This window comes from Fimicolochytrium jonesii (assembly GCF_025526975.1).
Source record: "Fimicolochytrium jonesii strain JEL569 chromosome Unknown EV422scaffold_17, whole genome shotgun sequence".
Classification (NCBI taxonomy): domain Eukaryota; kingdom Fungi; phylum Chytridiomycota; class Chytridiomycetes; order Spizellomycetales; family Powellomycetaceae; genus Fimicolochytrium; species Fimicolochytrium jonesii.
The window spans coordinates 390,677-409,374 of NW_026515684.1; the positions used below are offsets into that span (position 1 = coordinate 390,677).

The 18,698-nt window shown below is 54.6% G+C and overlaps 6 protein-coding genes across 6 annotated transcripts; 1 reads left to right on the forward strand and 5 right to left on the reverse strand.

The window, feature by feature from the left end:
- Window positions 1–42: 42 nt before the first annotated feature.
- Window positions 43–1,987, forward strand: EV422DRAFT_498021 (uncharacterized protein; the record flags this gene model as incomplete). Its single annotated transcript, XM_053067982.1, has 7 exons — window positions 43–992; window positions 1,058–1,147; window positions 1,214–1,349; window positions 1,427–1,543; window positions 1,615–1,711; window positions 1,779–1,875; window positions 1,948–1,987. 7 exons carry the CDS (start codon window positions 43–45, stop codon window positions 1,985–1,987), a joined length of 1,527 nt encoding a protein of 508 aa, XP_052924322.1.
- An 886-nt stretch (window positions 1,988–2,873) lies between these two features.
- EV422DRAFT_507505 (uncharacterized protein) lies at window positions 2,874–4,106 on the reverse strand (the record flags this gene model as incomplete). Its single annotated transcript, XM_053068665.1, has 2 exons — window positions 2,874–3,673; window positions 3,983–4,106. 2 exons carry the CDS (start codon window positions 4,104–4,106, stop codon window positions 2,874–2,876), a joined length of 924 nt encoding a protein of 307 aa, XP_052924323.1.
- Window positions 4,107–4,915: 809 nt separating this feature from the next.
- EV422DRAFT_113143 (uncharacterized protein) lies at window positions 4,916–7,602 on the reverse strand. The gene is made up of 5 exons (XM_053064617.1): window positions 7,379–7,602; window positions 7,196–7,316; window positions 7,055–7,126; window positions 5,244–6,963; window positions 4,916–5,143 (listed from the first exon to the last, which is right to left on the reverse strand). Exons 2-5 carry the CDS (start codon window positions 7,209–7,211, stop codon window positions 5,014–5,016), a joined length of 1,938 nt encoding a protein of 645 aa, XP_052924324.1. The 5' UTR covers window positions 7,212–7,316; window positions 7,379–7,602; the 3' UTR covers window positions 4,916–5,013.
- EV422DRAFT_113148 (uncharacterized protein) lies at window positions 7,219–9,338 on the reverse strand. The gene is made up of 9 exons (XM_053064618.1): window positions 8,941–9,338; window positions 8,790–8,851; window positions 8,670–8,704; window positions 8,580–8,607; window positions 8,244–8,500; window positions 8,021–8,164; window positions 7,788–7,960; window positions 7,379–7,726; window positions 7,219–7,316 (listed from the first exon to the last, which is right to left on the reverse strand). The coding sequence occupies exons 1-9, from the start codon at window positions 9,060–9,062 to the stop codon at window positions 7,286–7,288; spliced, it is 1,200 nt and encodes a 399-aa protein (XP_052924325.1). The 5' UTR covers window positions 9,063–9,338; the 3' UTR covers window positions 7,219–7,285.
- Window positions 9,339–10,400: 1,062 nt separating this feature from the next.
- EV422DRAFT_113212 (uncharacterized protein) lies at window positions 10,401–12,898 on the reverse strand. The gene is made up of 3 exons (XM_053064619.1): window positions 12,070–12,898; window positions 10,857–11,987; window positions 10,401–10,769 (listed from the first exon to the last, which is right to left on the reverse strand). Exons 1-3 carry the CDS (start codon window positions 12,772–12,774, stop codon window positions 10,758–10,760), a joined length of 1,848 nt encoding a protein of 615 aa, XP_052924326.1. The 5' UTR covers window positions 12,775–12,898; the 3' UTR covers window positions 10,401–10,757.
- A 1,255-nt stretch (window positions 12,899–14,153) lies between these two features.
- Window positions 14,154–18,459, reverse strand: EV422DRAFT_621174 (ANTH domain-containing protein). Its single transcript, XM_053074128.1, has 8 exons — window positions 16,880–18,459; window positions 16,552–16,815; window positions 16,252–16,476; window positions 16,073–16,147; window positions 15,931–16,005; window positions 15,755–15,848; window positions 15,498–15,667; window positions 14,154–15,425 (listed from the first exon to the last, which is right to left on the reverse strand). The coding sequence occupies exons 1-8, from the start codon at window positions 18,224–18,226 to the stop codon at window positions 14,394–14,396; spliced, it is 3,282 nt and encodes a 1,093-aa protein (XP_052924327.1). The 5' UTR covers window positions 18,227–18,459; the 3' UTR covers window positions 14,154–14,393.
- Window positions 18,460–18,698: the final 239 nt, after the last annotated feature.

Genomic DNA, 18,698 nt, shown 5'->3' on the forward strand with positions numbered 1-18,698 from the left:
AATTTGAGCGCGAGACCGAGCACGAGCAGTTTGCTGGATACGATGCTGTTGCGGAACGCGAGCGTGAGCAGGAGTTCGAGTTTCTCGCAGAGCGGGTACTTCCCGCATCCCGCTCATGCGCCATCGTTTGCGCGGCTGCCGATACCCTGGTCGTCTACTGGCGCGCCGCGGGATAGTCGGGAGGCGGATATGTTGCTTGGTTTAGCATTAGCGCTGTCAAGCTACGGCGCTCCATTATACAGAGTGGAGCACCGCATCGCAAAAGCGGCCGAAGATCTAAGCCTACCCGTCTCAGTATTCTGCCTCCCGTCAACAATCATGGTTGCGATCGGCGACGGATCAGCCCGACATCCCTGCCGCGTACAGTACCTCTCCTACTCCTATGGCGTGAACGTCGGCAAACTCCACCAAGTCGACCGTCTAGCGCGCCGCGTCTCCGCCCTCCGCAAAGCCCTCAAAACCGACGAGAAGCGCCGCGCGTCGGCAGCTACCACCACGCCGAGCGTCCAGCAGAGTCGGCGGATCCTCGAAAGCCCTGATAGCACCAATTCCGTGCCGTCTTCCCCACCACCCGTCCCACAAGACACCACAACGACCCAACAACAACAAGAAAAACACAATGACGGAACAATCGACGACTGCCTCACCGACCTCCAAACCATCACCTCCGACACCGACTACTCCTGGCCTGTCCGCCACTTCGCCGGCGCCATGCAATCGGGTGTCATCGCCGTGTTGCTGTTCAGGGGGACATGGGCCGACGGGCTCGCCGCTTTCTTCCTCGGGGGTGTCACCTCCCTCTGTCTGCGATTATCGAACTTTTTGGGATTGGAGGGAGCTGTGGAGCTGCTGACGAGTATCGCGATAGCGTGTCTGGCGCGGTTCATGGAGATATTCGCGTTCTGGGATGGGTTGTCGGGGACGGGGCTGGGGTTGTGTCATGAGGTGGTGTCGCTTGCGGGGGTCTGTGCGTTGTTGCCGGGGACTGCTATGTGAGTCTGAATTAAACTGTTATCTCTGAGAGATTAGATGATTAGCTCTTAACTTACATCGCCAGCACACTAGGCATGCTCGAACTCGGGAGCACTAACCCTGTCGCTGGGAGTGTGAGGATGTTTCAGGCTTTTGTTCGGGCGCTCAAACTCGGGTACGGTGAAAGGTCCAGTATCAGTTAGTCCGAACACATACTAAACATCATTGATTGAATCAACAGGTACGGCCTAACCCTCGGCTCCCGCCTAGCCATCCACCTCATGCAACTCTTCACCGACTACGACGGCTCTAACCCGGACGCGTGCCCGGTCGCGGGCGCGCCGATGGATGTGTGGCGGTTGCCGCTGTGGATTCCCGTAAGACATTACACACCGTTCTTCCGTTTAAAAGTGGTCGTCTTGATTGAAGTGGAAATGATTTCGTTTTTTGGCAGATGAACCTATCAATCATGATAAACCTCCGCGCCTTCCCCTGGCAATGGTGGCACATGTCCCTGACATCGCTGACTGGGTTCTGCGTCAATTTGTTGGCTAGCATGTGGTTCAACAGCGTACGTATCCTCTCTTCGAAAGTCATTTCTCCTTCGTGCATTAAGCTGACATTTGCTCGTGTGGATGATAGGATATAACAGCGGGAATAGCAGCCTTCTCGATTGGGTTACTGGGCAACCTGTACGCGAGGCAGACGGATGACGTCGCTATTGGCGCTATCCTCGCCGGTAAACCACCACAGTACCCTACCATCATCTTGCGGACTCTGATGACTGATTTATATTTTGTTTGTAGGAATAGCATGGCTAGTCCCCGGCGGAATCGGCGTCCGCGGCGCGATCGCTGCCATCGCGAAGGATGCGACGAGTAGCGGGACTGCGTTTGGGATTGAGTGAGTTTCTCTTTCCTTTCGCTATGTTCGCCTTCTTACGTTGGCGGGGGGCTAACGCTTGCTGTCTCGCAGTATGATAACACGAGCAATGTCCATCGCTGTCGGGATCTAGTGAGTCTCCACTCGCACCCACCATTTACCGCTGAATCTGACGACCCTTTCATTCTTCGCAGCATGGCAAACGTTATAGCCTTCCCCATCACGATCGACTCGCAGCTCCGGGACGCACTGACGGATAATATCATGACGATGTAGATATGTGTAGTGCAGTGGGTGGTGGGACGGTACATACCCGTGGGTGCGCGATACCTCGACTCCTTTTAGGTGAATGCGGATTTTTGGATTACCGCGGTTCGGGGACGTATCGAGGATGGTGGGATCACGCCCGCGCAGGGGCATGGAAGCGTCCGTCTTTTTGTAACTGTAACTTATACTGAGGAAATGTGCATAGGTAGACTGTTCTTGTTCTTGGGACTCATGATGTGATGGAGGGAAGGACATTTGCTCCCTCTTTTGAGCTAAAACAACATACACGAAAGAAGCTGCTGCTCTTTGTGCTTTGCGTTATATGTTTTTGTTTCCGTGTATTCACATGTACAATTACAAAACGGTAACCCTATACGTATCTCGCCTTCACAATACCGGCATGAAACAGCCCGGGGATAAAAGACAGAGCACGAGCCCAAAAACGCGACAAAGGCAAAGCACAGAAGCTTGTGATGGATGAAAGGCGGAAGATGAACAGGGGAAGGTGATGAAGTCCGGTAGTGTCTTTCCCACGGGTTGAAAGTGGTGTAGTTGTGCGAGTAGCGATGTGGGTTGCGAGGGGTCATGCGGAGAACCGACACCGTGTGCTTGTTCCGTTCGTAGTTCTGTTGGGGATCCGCCCTTCATCCTTTTTTCCTTCTTTCCTTGAATCCATCACTTCTCCCTATTCTCCCTTTCTTCAGTCGCCCAGTACCTCCACCTCATACCCCTCGCGTCAAATCCTCCACCCCTCACAAAGACGGCACAATCATAACCTGCACAACCGACCCCTCCCCCAACTCCAAACCCTTAACACTCGCCCCATCCTCCAACAACCTCCCCAAATAGAAAAACTTCAGTTTCGGCGGTTTGCCCGGTTTCCCTCCTTTCGCTGTTGTCGTACTCGATTCCTCACCAACAACCCCCGCAACCATCGCCCGCATATCCCTCACAGTCGTCGCCGCCGTCGTTTGCAGCTTGACGTCTTTACCCGTGCTGAGACGCGCGGTGAGGGTGAGTGTTGGCGCGGTGGGGTCGAGTGCGGGCGGTTGGTGAGGCGGATGTGGGGATGTGGTGGAGCTGCGTTTGGAAGATTTGGAGAGTCGTTTGCCTTTTATGTCTGATGCGCCGCTGGTGCCTGTTATCCCGCCGTCGGTGATAGTTGCGCCATCCGCGCCTTCTCCATCATCATCGTCAGCGTGATCCCCCTCGGCATCTTCGTCCCGTTCCGGCGGTAATAAACCCCTCACACGGGTCGGATCCACGATACAAAACGCCGGGATGGTGTACATATTCCCTCGCTCATCATAACACCCGTCCGTCAGGCGGCCAGTGGGGACGGTCATGTTGGCGCTGTCGACGATAGCCTGCGCGAGTTCGAGGGTGGGTGCTTCGCAGGCGGCGCGTAGGGCTTGCCAGACTTGAGCGAGCCCGGAGTAGCTTGGCATCGTATCCCAGAACTCGTCGCGTTTGCGGAGGAATTGGCGGAGCGTCATGGGTGTGTCGGGCTTGTAATCGAGTTGGCTACGCGGGAGCAGCGGACGGTTGCCGCCTGGAAACATGGGGAGTAAGGGAGAGGGTCAGGAGAACGGAATCTAAGTTCGGATACATGACCATCGGGGTATGTAATCCATGGAGTGAAATGAGAACTGTTGGGCATAGGATAGAAATGACATCCTTCTCGCTTCGTTCCGACGAGACGTTGAGCTGCCGTTGGCGTCGCTTCGCTCTCAAGAACATCCAACGCTGCTTGAGAACAACTCGCTCGGCTCGCGAAGGAGTTCGCCTGGTCCAGCCTCCTGCGACGCTTGCCTCACCGCTCTCGCTATCGGTCACTCCCTCTCTCGCAGTGTACACTCACCAGTAGGCACAGGCGACGCCGCATTCTGGTCATTTCCCACCGCGCCACCCTGCTGAACTCTCCTCGGACTACTACTTCTCTCCTCATTTGCACCACTATCGTGGCTGGAGATGCAGCCGCCCATGGTCGTCGTTCGTTCCCTAAGTTCCGTAGCCCACGCTAGACAGTATCTCCAACCCTATGTGCAGATGGGTTCGGGGCGGAATTCCTCCGCACACACACGTTATTGGCTCAAGCTCCGGTGCGGAGAGCGAATGATTGCTGAAAAGGGGTGAAAACAGTCACTCGTTGCTTTGCTCAACAGCGGGGGAAGATTGGCCCGAGTGTGGCCGATGTGGTGTCCAGACGCAGACGCAGTAGCTATACGGAGTTTGAGAGCAGCGCTCCGACGAGCTTGCAGTTGGCGGGCGTAATACCGGGGGCGGACGACGGTGCGTGGTTGTTTGTTTCCCCTGCTGAAGTTCTGTTCCGGGGTTGGACGCAAAAAAGGGGGGGGGGATGTTTGTCACCTCCGCTCCCGTCGACGCGTCCTTTATGGAGGGGAGACTGCAGCCCCCACATAGGCGGCTTCGTTCGTGCATATCACAGATGTCCCCACTGCACAGACAGACCTGCTAGTACACACTGGTCACACAATCCAAGCACCTCATTGCTTCCTTCTTTTGTCTTTACGCCATATTTGCTAATACAAGCTACGCAACAAGCCGTGAGAAAGGAAAGTGCACACCACTTTCTCCTGCTCTTAGAGGTATCCATCACATTGGCATCGCCCCACACCCCGCAGTCCTACAACTTCCGCTTGCCCAACATATTCAACTTCTTGCTCAGCCGCTGATGCACGTTCGCCGGTTTCTTCTTTTCTTTCGCCGCGATTTGCGAGGACGACTGTGGTTGCTGTGGTTGCTGTTGTTGCAGAGGGACTAGTTGTTGCGATTGTGATGGTATTTGTGTTGGATCCTGCGACTGTGACGATTCCTGCTGTTGCGAGTACATCGCCATTTGTTGACGTTGCAGGACCGCTTGCAGGGATGTCAGGGGGACTGTAGGTGCGGGTGGGGCGAATTGTTGGTGTTGCTGCGATTGCTGCTGTGGAGGCGGCGGCGGCGGCGGCTGCAATTGTACGTGATGACCATTCTGCGGTTGCTGTTGTGGCACCACCTGCTGCTGCGGAATCGACGACAACAATGGTTGCGTTTGTCCTTGCCCCAGTTGCCCCAACTGACTCAACAGCGCAGAGGAAGCCGCATCAAAATGCATCTGCTGCTGCTGGAATTGCTCCAGGTGGTTCGCGAGCAGTAGCGGCTGTTCGTGCGGGTGATACACGGGAAACGCCAGCTCTTGGTGGGGTGGTAGTTGTGCTTGCTGCTGCACGAGGTACGGACCACCGCTCGCCATCGCATCCGGTGCAAAAGCTCCCATTATCGGAAACGGAATCATCGTCGACGATGAGGGCGCAGGGGCCATACAACCCAGGAAGGGCGGTAACGACGCCGCGTTGTTCGGCGCAGACGCTTCCCCACCACCAACGTTCGGTGCAAACGCCCAGTACGGGAACGGTAGGGCCGCTGACGTCGATGCCGACGCGCTGCGAGGAGGTGGAGGCGGGATCGGATCTGGCACAAAGAGCGGATTTGGTGCCGATGCCGATGCCGGTGCGGGTGGTATATAGGACGTCGGGGCAGCCCCTGGCAGAGGCATCAAGAACGGTGGTAGGCCCGACATGAGGTTGCCGGATGGTGACGACCCGTTCATGTTTGACGGTTTGAAAGCCGGCCGTTGCTGAGGTGCTGCTGCTAGTGGCTGAAATTGAAGTGTGTTTGGGGATTGCCGCTGCTGTGCTGAAGTTGCTGCTACAGATTTAAATTGCGGGAGTTTCGTCGATGCCGCGGTGGGAGCGCGAGGCGTAGTTGAAGTTACTACAGGTGCAGTCTGCGGCTCGCCCGGTGCTTGTCCCAAACCCAAAGGCTGAGCAGCGGATCCTCCAGGAACATGTCTCGCTGGAACATTCAGCGGTTGATGCGGCGCATGCCCCGTAACCCACGCGGGCGCATCAGACGGCAGCTGTGGCGTAAACGCAATCTTCACTCCAATCTCTTTGGACTCCTGCCGTGCCCCGGACGCCACGGATCCACCTCGCACGGTTGCCGTCGCGGGAAGGGTGGCTGAGGCTACCCTGTCTTTTTCCTTCCCGGACGCGACCGCTTCCTCGGTCTTTTGTTGAGGGTCTACCGGGTGGGGCAGAGGTGAAGCTGAGGACGCACCTCGACCCTGCAGAGAAGTTTTTAGGGCGTTACCTGCCATTGGCGGGTCGGGAGTGGCAGCCGCTGCAGCTGCTGCTGTCGAGCTCTTTTTCCGTCGCTTCGCAGGCGCTGCTACCGTTGCCGGTGGTGTGCCCCCTACTGATTTGTCCTCCGCCGCCATCGACGTCTTCTCCACATCAGCCTCGAGTTTCCGTTTCCTCGTCGTCATCGGCCTCTTCTTCTTGAACTTTCCCGGTATATACGCGTGAGCGTCCTCATCGGCGCTATCCGTGGTATTCCCTCCATACATGTCCTCACTGTCCTCATCATCGTCGGACCCATCGTCCCAATCTGACGAATCGTCCGCATCGTCCAGTGGCCCACCTCCACCGTTCTTTTCGCCGTCGTCTGAATCCTCGCTGTCCGAGATCGGCTGGGCTAGTTCTAGTAATGTGGTAGGTACTCCACTCGGCGTGGGCACATCCATGTCTTGCTGCTCGGTGGAAGCAGGAGGTTTCTGATCAACCTCACCACCACCACTCACGACGACGCTAGACGTTTCCGATGAGGCGTGCGAAGGAGTGTCGACCCGCGACATTGGAATAAGGTCCTTTCCTTCCACCCTCTTGCTGCGTGCCCTGTTCATGTGTTGCGTAAACTTCCTGAGCAAATTGTCGATGTTTTTCAGACCCTTGGGCACACTACGCTTCAAGTTTCTCCGATCTTCCGCTTTGGTCGTACCTGTGCGCGGAAAGAAGCTCGTAAGTAAAAGCACCTCTGACTCACAACCTGGCATAGAATGGCCGGCACGCACCACCGTGGATCTTCTCACTTATCCCTTTCAGGAATGTCAACAGAGCGTCCAATCCTTTTACCTCCCACGGAGACAGGACCTCCAGCGCATCTACAATGATACCGTGTGTCAATGAACTGACTCAAATTCCTTACTTCAAACGAAGTCCAGGGAACTCACTCTTCACTATCTTCATGTACTTGCGAGCAGCATACCTGGACGGACGTCAGATCAGAAACCCACTGATCGAAAACACCGCTCAGGCGCGACTTACCATTGCATCATCTCAAAGTACGGATACCTGAGCCAGGCAGAGTGTGAGCATCCGCAAATGCTACGGCGCTCCTGACAGCCCGCACATACCTGAATTTGGCAGGAACATTGGTCCGCTTCTCGATCTCATAGATGTTGAGTTGCCCATCGATATTGAGTCCATGCAGAAAGTTCCCCCCAATGACAATCGAATCTTCAGGCGTGTATACTGCGTGAATCCAGCCCGTAGGGATCATCATCGTGTTCCCAGCCTTCAAGTGGACTTCGATCGCTCCGTCTCGTATGTCATCTGCCAGGAATGTGTGCCCTTGATCTGGCGAGGATGACCATTTCTCGTACTTTTTGAGATTTGTTGACGTTGGTGGGATGAAGTAGAACACCTTCTCGCCGGAAAGCAGGTGGTAGAATACGGATGAGCCGCCGAAATCTATGTGGAAACTAGATCCGCAGGGTCAGTTAGAGAAGGACTACCCTGATAGATATGGGAAGAATGGCTTACTCGGTGTAGCTGTCCTTCACGCTCATCAAACAGTAGAGCTGCACATGAGGGTATTCGCCAGCCCGCTTCAATTCTGATGGCCAGACGTTGTCGGTCCAGTCCAGATCCCGTACGACGCGCGGTCGTTTCACTTGCTCAGCTAGAGGCGTCTGGCTGATCTCCAGACTGATGACCTAGAATGATAACAGTAAATTTATTATTCTGGAAAAATTGGATTTCACCTCAGAACGCACATTCATGATCCTCTTTCTCTTCTCGGGCGGCTGATGGAAGTACTTGGCCCATTCGTCCAAGGTCATGATCCGCTCAGACTGCGTGGAAACCTCGATAGCGTCCACTTTCCGGTCCCTGCCACACATGTCCGCAACTTGATCCACCTGACAATTTATAGAGTCTCAGCGTTCCGGCTAGGATCCCATGGAGGGCCGCATACTTCATCTTCCGCCAAGCACTCACAATCAAGTCCTTGGACGGCATCGCCATGTCCAGACCCTCCGGGGTTGTGACCAGTACCGGCTCCCTGAACCCCGACTTTCGTAACCACTCCAACGTCAATTCATCTCCCCGAACCCTTTGAAAGCTCTCCTGTCGAAATGTCCGCGCCTGCAAGGTTTTTGTAAATCGATCCTCCTCGACAGCTGCCCCGCCTTCGTTCAACTCGTTGTAGTTTATCTGAGTCTTATCGCGCTTGGACTTCCGAGTAGGTTCTTTGACTGAGTCCGCGATCAAAGGTGCGATTAGACGCAAGTACGGGACCATTCGAATTTCACACAAAAGGCCATCATCACTTACATACACTTTTGCCAAATTTCGGTTGACACTACAAATAAACGATCAGTGGAAGTTCAAGAGAAGACACGATTTTGTGGGATGCGACGATACCTCTCGGCAGTAGAACTTTGATAGATATTGCGTATCTGAGCGGATCGGGCGGAAGTCAGCCAAACTACTTGCTGCATATACTGCGCGTCATCCCCTTTAAGATCGTCTGTCGAGACTGACCTTCTTCGACCATTGAAGGGTCAATACATCTTCCATGGTACCAATTTGCACAGCCATCGCACCTAGATGTCGAGTAACGAGGAAACAATGAGACTCCTGCTCGTTGTTTATTGTGCTATTGCTTGTTGAAGGTTCCCAGGAGATAACTTACTCGATCATGAACTCTCCATCATTGCCCTCAGATAAACAGTAGCAATAGAGCTTCTTCTCTTGTTTCTTTGGCGAAACCGGGCCCTTGACCTCTTCCGAAACGGCACTGATCGTTGCTGCCATTCTGTCTACTTTCCCCGGCCGCCGGTCAAACTCAAGTTCGGCGCGGGAAGGTTCGGACGTTTGCGTTTTGGGACTATGTAGAAAAGACGAACAGTGTAGCAGAGCGTGGGACCCTGGCCTTCTCCTAGCAAGCCGTGCTTCTCTCTCGGCCGTCTCTACAGTATAATATATGGGTGTTCTGTGTGGGTCAAAGCGTTTGCAGAGAGTCACTGATCAGAGACCCAGAAGCGCAGTTCAGCCAAAAGCTTCCCAAAAGAGTCAAGACACGTCCCGCAAGATGCTCCGAGCGCATCCCGAAATTCGGTCATCACCCTCAATTCTCTCCGTCTTCTTGTCGTCCCTGACCAACGGCAGGACGCCTCCTAGTGCCCGCTTCAACGACGATCCTCGGAATCAGAAACAAGCAAACAGCATGGTGGGTCCTTGGCATCTTGGCTGTCGCTATAGTCATGTGGGGCCGAACAAGTAGTACGAACAGCAGCAACAAGAAGAACACCAACAGCAGCAATGGTGAAGAGCACATAGAGCATATTCATGGTGTCCAGGCCAGCAGTTTGCATAGGTGAGTTTGGCTCCACTGGAGTTCAAGTAGTATCAACGCAATGCCATTATCTCTCGACATAAATTGGGATAAGGATGCACGTCGACGTCAAGCAAAGTACTGTGAAACCTTCAAGAATACGGTTACATCGCCGCCCGTCTATTGGGTTATCACCAACAGCCCAAACATTCCTGCCGGCGCTATCAGAGGTGGCCAGAGCCGACGGTACTCCCTTGTAACATAGCTCTGCGCACACGAAAATTCCATCCAGATCGGCAAAGCGTCGCCTGCGTTGCGTGATGGCGCTCTTGTCGCGTTTGGAGGTAGCGCATCTTGGCTTTCGACCATTTGCTATGTTGGTGGCAAAATACTATTCACGGCTGGTGTTTAAAGGCCTTCGTATGAAGTCGCCTACTTCCCCGAAGCTAAGCTCGCTGGAAACTTGTCCGCGTTCCGCACGCAGGCAATACTCGAAGAGACGTCTTCCCTTCCTGTCCTTAGTCACATGCTGTGATCCTGTTGCAAGCACCGTTTCAACGTCAGGAATGAACCTCCCTAACACTCCTCCCAATGTACAGTACACTCAAGCTCGCCCCGATCCCTCTTCTCTCACATGAGCGCCGGACAGACGACGACGATGTCGCCGTCAATTCGTAGCTACGCGCTGTCAATACGCTAACGTAAGCCTCGAAATGACCTACTCCGCTACGATTTTCGCTGTCACTGTCAATTTTGTTCTATTCTGCGCAGGCTGCATTCCCACTGGACATGAACAACCAAAAGAACATTTTTTCAGAATCCATTCTTAAACACTCAAGTGGTCCATTACCGATTTTTGGCTCGTGGCCGTCTATAAAAGAGGGGAAAAACAAAGCACCCCTAACCCAAGGGGGAAAGAGGTGCAACCCACCCACACAAATAAGAGTGCGAGTACACTTCAAAAACCCAACACAAAAACACACCACATAACGAAAAAACCATACACGCTAACTAGAAAGCACAAAAAATGGTAGCGGTCGGGCACGCGTGCGACTGCGCTAAACCCGAGAGGGGATATAAGGGGAAGGTATAGGGGTAGCCAAAAGCTGGGAATGTCCGTGTGTATCATATAGGAGGGGTACGTCCAAGACCCTTTGTCGTCCAAAGAGGTAGAATTACAAGAAGGGCTGTGTGGTGGGCAGGCAGGGAGGATTGTTAGCAATCGGGCTCAATATGTTAAGAAATGAAGAGAGCGAAGAGTGGATGACACGTACATTGCGATCAGGCCCCTTGAAAAGGGCCGTACTGCACCCACGATTCAAAGCCGCGAGCAGTTGCACGCTATCCGGCGACGCAGCCATATCGGCGCCTTTGATCCACGTCATCGACACAGGGCGCATCAGACGGTTCCTCCTGCTTGCAGCCGCAAGCGACGTGTGGTGAGGCACGTCCACCGCCTGGGTTACGGCGATTGTGGCCAACGCTGCTGGAGATGTGCGCGAGCGAGTGGGAGAGGGCGTCTTGAGACCCATAGGGGATGTTGCTGATGCCGAGGATATTGACGGCGGAGAGCAGGAAAGATCGGCGTCCACCATCATCTGCCGCAACTTGCCGCCGCCTTCGCTCATAGCGCCCGGCGCAAAGATGTCAAAGGACGGTGGGGAGCAGACCTTGATGATGGGGACGGTGGAGGAGCGGGTGTATCGTGGACGTGCGCCGGCACCACAGCGGCGTGCTGTCGGAGATCGTTGGTGGGCGTCGACATCGTCATCATCTTCCATCGCGTCGTCTTCGGATACTTCTTGCTCTTCGTTGACCAGAGAGACACAATCTTCCTCGGTGCTGTTCTCGCGTGACCGACGAACGTCGCTTGGCGGCTTCTTGTCGACGCAGAAGTCCAGCGGGCCGTTCGCGGTCTGTGCACGCACAAACGGCCGTGGACGCGGGATGCCAGAGACTGTAGAGACGGATACTGCGATTGGTTTCTTGAACTGCCATGACGACATAGACGACAAGGCCGAAATATTCAGCCGCGACCGGTTGTTTGCCGTCGGTTTGGGAAGGGCAGTAGGCTTGGTGAAGACGGATGCAGTGGCGGTAGGAAGAGCCGTGGCAGGTTCAGGTGCGGAGGGTTCTGCGACGACGGTCTTGGATTCAATGACGACGACATCCATGGCCGACGCCCTTGATGCGATGCGCGACACCTTCTGCTCGGTCCGTTGCACCGCGGGAGTGCTGCAGAGGTCGTTGCTCTTGCGCTTGTGGCGGATCAGGCGTGGTTTCGTGACAGCGAAATCCAACGTTCCCGGGTTATTGACGCGCTTTGCGGTCAGGTTCGCGAGGACATTGACGGGTTTCGGGGCTAATGCGGAGGATGAAAGACCTGCCGGAGTAGGGCTGAAAAACTGTAACAGAACAACATCACGTCGGTCCAGTCAGCAACTCGTCTTCTAACATCTCCTCAGCCAAGCGAAACACCAAGCTTACTGTTGTTATTTTACGATTGTTCCCATCATCCAGCGGCTTCCGAGAACGACGAACGGCATACGGACCTTTCCTGGAACTTTCCTTTGGCGGCGACACATCCTCGCTCGCCGCAACGTTATGCAACGCAGCGAGCGCGTTCACCGATGGGGGCATCGTGGTCGCGTCGTCCATATCCCACAACCCTTCCTCCGACTCGGTGAGTTTGGAACACGACAGTTTGAAAGCGACATTCTCCAAGATGCCGTCGACGGGACCTTGCTGGACGGGCAACGACGCGTCGGGAGACGGTACTTCGGAAGGCGGGAACGCCGGGCGGGCTTCGGACTCGTCGTCGGGAGAGGCGGGCGAGCGGTAGCGGTGGTTGTTCGTCGTCGTGTTTGGGGGTGCTTGTTGAAATGGGGTACGTGTTTCGGCTGCGTGATACTGCTGTTGCTGCGTGTGGTGTTGCGAGACAGGTGTGGAGACCGACTTGTGCAGAGGCTGTTGCTGCTCGTGGACGAACGCGGGCCTGGTATATACTATCGTTGGCCGATTGAAGAAGGCGGCAAAGACAGAGGGGGTATCTTGTGTCGGTTGGGATGCTGCGTGCGTGGTATTGGTGGTTGTGGAGGATGCAGAGTCGACATACGGTTGCTTAGAGTGCGGTTCGGCCGAGCTTGCGAGTGGTCGGGACCAAGCTACCTCGTCAATATCCATGGCCATCATCTTTGAGCGGGTATGCTCAGTGGTATGGCGGGAGGAGGTGTTCCAAGAGCGTCCGACGAAGCGAGGACTAGACCCAGAATGAAGCAAGCGCGTGCGGAATGCGAAAACGGATATAAGACTAACGAAAGTGGGCAAAGGAATGGCCCATGCGTGTGTGGTACAGGTGTGAAGGTATGAAGCGACCAAGCTTAACCTAATGAGCGTGCAACAAGCTAAGAGGCCCCAGCACCAAAAGTCGTCACGCCGTCGTCACTTTCGCTGTTGCCAATTGCAGGGCACATAGAAAGGAGGTCCGGGGTGAGGGAAGGAAGTGAATTGCACACTGCTGTTGAGGTTGCGCGGTGAAAGAGGTATGCAATGCGCAGAGCTACTGGGGGGAGGGACTCTGCAAAAGAGGGGTGAGGAGGTGTGAAGTGCAGGGTTCGTTGTCCGAAAGAAGTGCGAGAAGTGCTTAGAGCTCTGTCCGTTAGCAGTGCAAAAGGAACGGCGCGAAGTACAGCAGGAAGGCCGGGGGTTTCGCTGTAGAAGCAAGAGAAGCGTCCGAAAAGTCCGTATTCGGTCGGAGGGGGACGCAGTATTGCCTGCCCATGAACGCATGCGTGCTGCTAACGTAACAGGCAGCAAAGCATCTTCGCGCAGGGACGGGATTCACGGGAAGGGCGAGTAAGTAAGGTATATAAGTAGCCGGTAAGGTACTTATGTATGTTCCTCCGGCGTGCAAAGTGAAAAGTGCGCTGGGGTCTTCTGGTGTCTGGAAGGGTTCAAATTCCGTCTCATTGACGGCAGGAGAGATATAGATATGCAGTAGTAACTTAAATATGTCCTTTACCAACCTTGGGTAACCCGTGGGTGGGTGGTGGTCTGGGTGGTGGTGACGCTCCCCGAACGCGATGCGGTGTTCCGAGGACATGACATGATATGACACCCGGCGGCGGAGTCTGAGAAGAGTGACGGGACAGGACGCAAAGGAGGTCGCGACGCAGGAGGAACTGCATGCATGAATTCAGCGGTGACTGACGGGGTTTTTGACGGGTACAGTGTGACACTGATGCCTCTAACACCCCAAGTGTTCCGGCGGCACGAGTACAGTATGATGGCCAGAGAGAACACAAGCTGTGGACAGTCCGGGACATATGAAGAGCCCTCCTTTCCACACTTCCACACCACACGCGGACGCTCTTAGCAACGATGACCGCACCTCTGTCCAAGGTTGCAACGGAGGTCCAAGCCCTTACATGCGCGACGCGAACCCTGCCATCGCTCGCTGCACCTGTGTAGGGTTTGCAGAGCTTCGGCAAATGACCGAAAAAGAGAAGCAGAGAGAGTTCTTCATGCAGGCCGTTCTGACCTTCGCACCCGACTCCGCAGATACTTAGGTTCTCGTTCTACTTCCTCGCTGTCGAGTGCAAATGCTTTGGAAGTAACCAGGAGGCTGGAGTGTAGTATAGTATTGTAGGTTGCATTACAGAAGGGAAATGGATAAGGTGTATAGAATGCGAATGGAAGCGTGGGATTTCTAGTGTGCTAGATAAAACGGGGGTGGCTAGTTGCGGGGACTAGCCGAAGAGACAAAAGAGGGATGGAGAACAAAGGAGGCCGGATACTTTGGGCATCTGTCTCTACTCATCCTCCTCCGGCCGATATCCCTTCTTAACAAGCTCACCGAGCCTATACCTCGCCGTCGAAAGATCCTTCTCAATCTCCAAAATCTTCACCTTCTGCTCCATCTCCGCCACCTTCAGCTGATGTTTCGACAACCGGTCGATATCATGCTGCGCGGAAGATTCCGCGCCTCGTTTCGCGGCCTCTTTGGCGGCTTTGACGAGCAGCTCGGTGGCTTTGCGCACGGCCACGGCCGCGTCTTCGAGCTTCGTTTGGGTTTTGGAGAAGGGGATGGATTTGACCCGGGACGCGGCCACGAGTTGCGTGGTTGCGACGGAAACTTCTTGAGCGGCGACGACGAGTTGCTCGTACGAGTGGGTGCCCGAAACGAGACCGTCGGCGCATTCGACGAGGGTGGTGGTAGCGGACGCGACGGCGTGCGCGGCGGAGATGAGACCCTCAGTCCATTTGTTGTTCTTTTTGTAGAACTGGCCGCTAGTGGTTGACCCGCGCCCGTGGGCGACAATCTCCTGCTGCGTCTCGGTCGCGCGCTGGATGAGCATCGCGATGGCTGAGGTGATGGCCATCGCGGCCTGCAAGATTGCGGAATGCACGTCGAGGTCTTTGCCCTCGCGCTTTTTGTTGAACAACGCCTCCAACCGCTTGGCGGCGTCCTCGATGGCCTGCGCAGCGGATTTCATCGATTTCTCAACCTCGTCTTCCAGGTTGGCTTTCGCTTCGTCGATTTTGTTGACGACTAGGCGTTCGATGAGGCCGGACATGCGGCCGAGCTGATGTTGAGTTTCTTTGGAGAGGCTAAGGATGTGTTCGGGACGGTGGCTGGCGTCGATTGTGTCGAGCGAGACGGACTTGACCTGATCGAAGAAGAGACGACCGCCGAGCGCGCCGAGCTTGACGGTGCGCACGATTTCTTCGATTTGGTCATCTTCTGCCGCTAGACGGGTGACACCTTTGGCGTTGTGCAGGAGTTGGCTCACGGAATGGGCAAAGCTGGTGGACGACGCGATGGCTTCTTTGTGGTCGCCAGTCTAGACGAGATTACCCGCGTCAGACGATACCGTTATTACCCGGCCACCGCGTAGCCTCCACCCTAGTCATACCTGCACCAGCTTCACAAAACTCGTTCCAAAATCATTACACAGCGCCTGACTCTTCTCTAACAGAGACAACACATACTCCGGCGACGCAGTCTGATTGCCCATGTTGGCCGGACTGTCCATCTCGTAGATGGCTTCATCCACAGTGGAGATGCAGGATTGAAGAAGGTTATCTGAATGGAGCCAAGTTCAGGAGGTTCAGCATTGCGGGTCCACCTCCAGTGGGGAGAAATTCCTTTTCGAAAGTGAAGAGCACATACCCATCATGCTGTTGAGCTGCCGTAAGTGGTCTGATTTCACCGATCCTAGCTGCGACAGTGCTTGGTCGCGCTCCCTTTGCGCGTCTTGTGCGGCCTTCATTCAAGAAAGGAGCGATAAGGATCTGAACCTTCCAGGAAAGGCCCATTGATGGCCCAGATGTTGGTCAGTAACTCACCTTTTGCTGTGCTGCCAAAGCGAGCAACGTCTGGTCGAGACCGGTGCTAAGGACAGCGGACTCTTCTTCCTGGTTCTGTTCGACCACGGGAAGATTTTAAAGTCCGCGTTGAACAATCATTACCACCGTTTGGCAGACTTACCGCTCTGTATCGTTGCAAATCCGCTGAAGCATTTTCCAATTGGCGTCGCAAATCGTCCAATTGCTGGTTCTTAGACTAATAAAGGAACAAAGTTCGGAATACAAGAACAGCGAGTCAGTTTCCCACCTTACGCAGCTTTGTCGAACCAGAACCAGCCACCATAATGATTCCCTATATACCTTGTTCAACTCCTCCAACTCCGCCTTCTCAGCCTCAAACCTCGCAACAATATTCTGCATCTCCGCGCCTTTCGACGTGGACATATCTTTCAATGACGCCTTGGCATCGTCCAGATCCCGCCGCAGGCGGTGCATCTCTTCCTCGTATTGGCCACGGACGCGGTCAACTTCGCCTTTCAAGCGGTCGCGCTCGATAAGGAGTTCCGTCATTTCGTTGGACTTGGTCTGTAATCGAATTATTGGGTATGCGTGTTTAGCTCTCGAGCGGAATTACGACGGCCGAAACACATCACAGCTCACCTTCTGGTCCGCCTTGGCCTTCTCAACATCCTTCCTCGCCTGCTCGGTCTGCCGATTGGCCGTATCCCGCACATCCTTGAACTTGGTCAGCAAGTCCAGGTGCTCCTTCCGAAGCTGGGCGTAAAGTTTCGCCAGGGCTTCGTATTTCTGCTTCCACTGCGCAAGCTCGTCTTGTAAACGCCGCAGGAGGTCGTCTTTTGCGTGGTCCATGTCACGGTTGCCGACTGAGAGTTGAGAGAGTTGTTGTTCTAGAGCTTTGACTTTCTGAAATTTGCTGATGATTCAGTTTCCGATCGAGTATACGGGACGACGTGCATGTGTACCTTACCATGTCGTACTGATGCAGCAGTTCTTTGTCCCGGAAGGACTGATTTTTGTACTGGTCCAACTCATTCGCGGCATTCAGCATCCTTTGCTGCTGGAGTTGGTTCTCCATGTACAGGTTAGCAGCGCTAGCCTGCTGCTGCATCCGCTGTCTTTCTTCCTCCATCCTCCTACGCTCAGCCTCCTGCTGTCTCAGGAACTCTTCATGGGCTCTCCTTTGCATGTCTTCCTGCTGCTGCTGCTGTTGCTGTTGCAGCAGCATTTGCCTTTGCCTCGCATCCTCCAGCTCCCTCTCAGCCATTATACGCTGCTGTTCTCGCTCCTGTTCCTCCATCAGCTCCTTTGCGAGACGGTCCTGCTCTCGATTGAAGCGGTCAATCTCCGATTGTTGCTTGTCGGGACTTTCGGACCGAGGAGGGCGGGTTGGCGGACCTTGCGCGAGGAAGTCTGGTGGATCTTGTGGGAGTCGTGGGACCGTGATGAGGGATGTTAGGTACTTCAGCGTAGAGCATTCGTGGTAGAATTTGAAAAGGGCGAAATGTCCGGCTTTGAATTTGTCGCGGAGAGGGGCCAAGACTTCCACGGACCCCATGATTTGATGCATCGCCGTCAACATGGTAACCAAAAACTGGTAGATACCGTAACTTTCCTCCACAAGTGGCACCAAAGCAGCAATACGGGCCTCGTTGTTTGATGTTGGACGGAAGTTGACAAAGATGAGCTTCTGGAGAGAATCCAGCTTATCGAGCAAGATGAGCAGATCGTTGATGGTTTCGAATCCTTCGTTGGGGTCCTCAACTCCCTTCAGTGTGACGTATTCCTCATAATCAAAGTTTCCCCTGAACTCTGGGTGAAGCCTGTGATATTCGAGTTTTGCGAGGAGGAACTGGACGTATGCGCGGATAAGAACCCCGTAGCCCCTGTGGGTGTTGGGATGTACTCCACGAGCAAGGTTCTCGAACCAGGAGCTTTGTGAGATTGCGTCTTTGAGGACCTTGGGGTGACCCTCGCGCATGACCTTATGGACGGTGAGTAAGGCTTTGAAGGTGACCAACTCGTCGCCGAGGACGGGATAGGTTTGGACGGCCATCCAAAAGCTTCCAGACGACTTGATGTCCCAGGTGTAGACGATGCAAGCGCGGACGTGCTTTTGCTTTGGGGCGGTCTCTTCGGGCGAGAGAGCTTTTTTGATATGGAGGGCGAGGTTCTCTTCCATCTTTTCCGTCTGGAAAGTTGGACGGGACGTCGTGCCGGCGGGCGTTCCGGTGGGGAAGGAACGGGTGGGATAGTTCCCACCCGTCCCGTAGGCCGAGGGGACGTTGTCCTGATAGTAACTAGATCCGTAAGACATAACTGTTCGATGAGGAGGTTGGAGTGGGTGGGAAGATGGGGGGCTATGAGGATTCTTTCACCACACGATGGGAGAGAACCCCACCCTAGAGTACTCTGTGACTACGGGAGAGTGGAACAGGACGAGGGACGAGATTCTGTCTCGGCCTGCTGAAGTTGGGTGATGATGGCCGATAAGTCCGTGGGGAAACTGGGTGGTTTTGAGGTCCAACCAACGTTCCGCCACAGCGAAAATGGCCGTTGATGACGGGAGAAGTCCTTGGCGCAAGGGGCTTCCACTCTTCCAAGCACTCGAGGGAACACGTCATCTCTAATTATTTTCATTCGCTTTATGTCGCACTTATGCTCATGGGTGAGTCACGCTCGTGCTGCCTGTCAGTACTGTCACTCGCCCTCGCATAAGCAACTCCGAGTAGCAATCTTCTGATTTCCCTGTTGTTCCTCGATTTTGTTCGTTTCGCAATCGTGGCTTT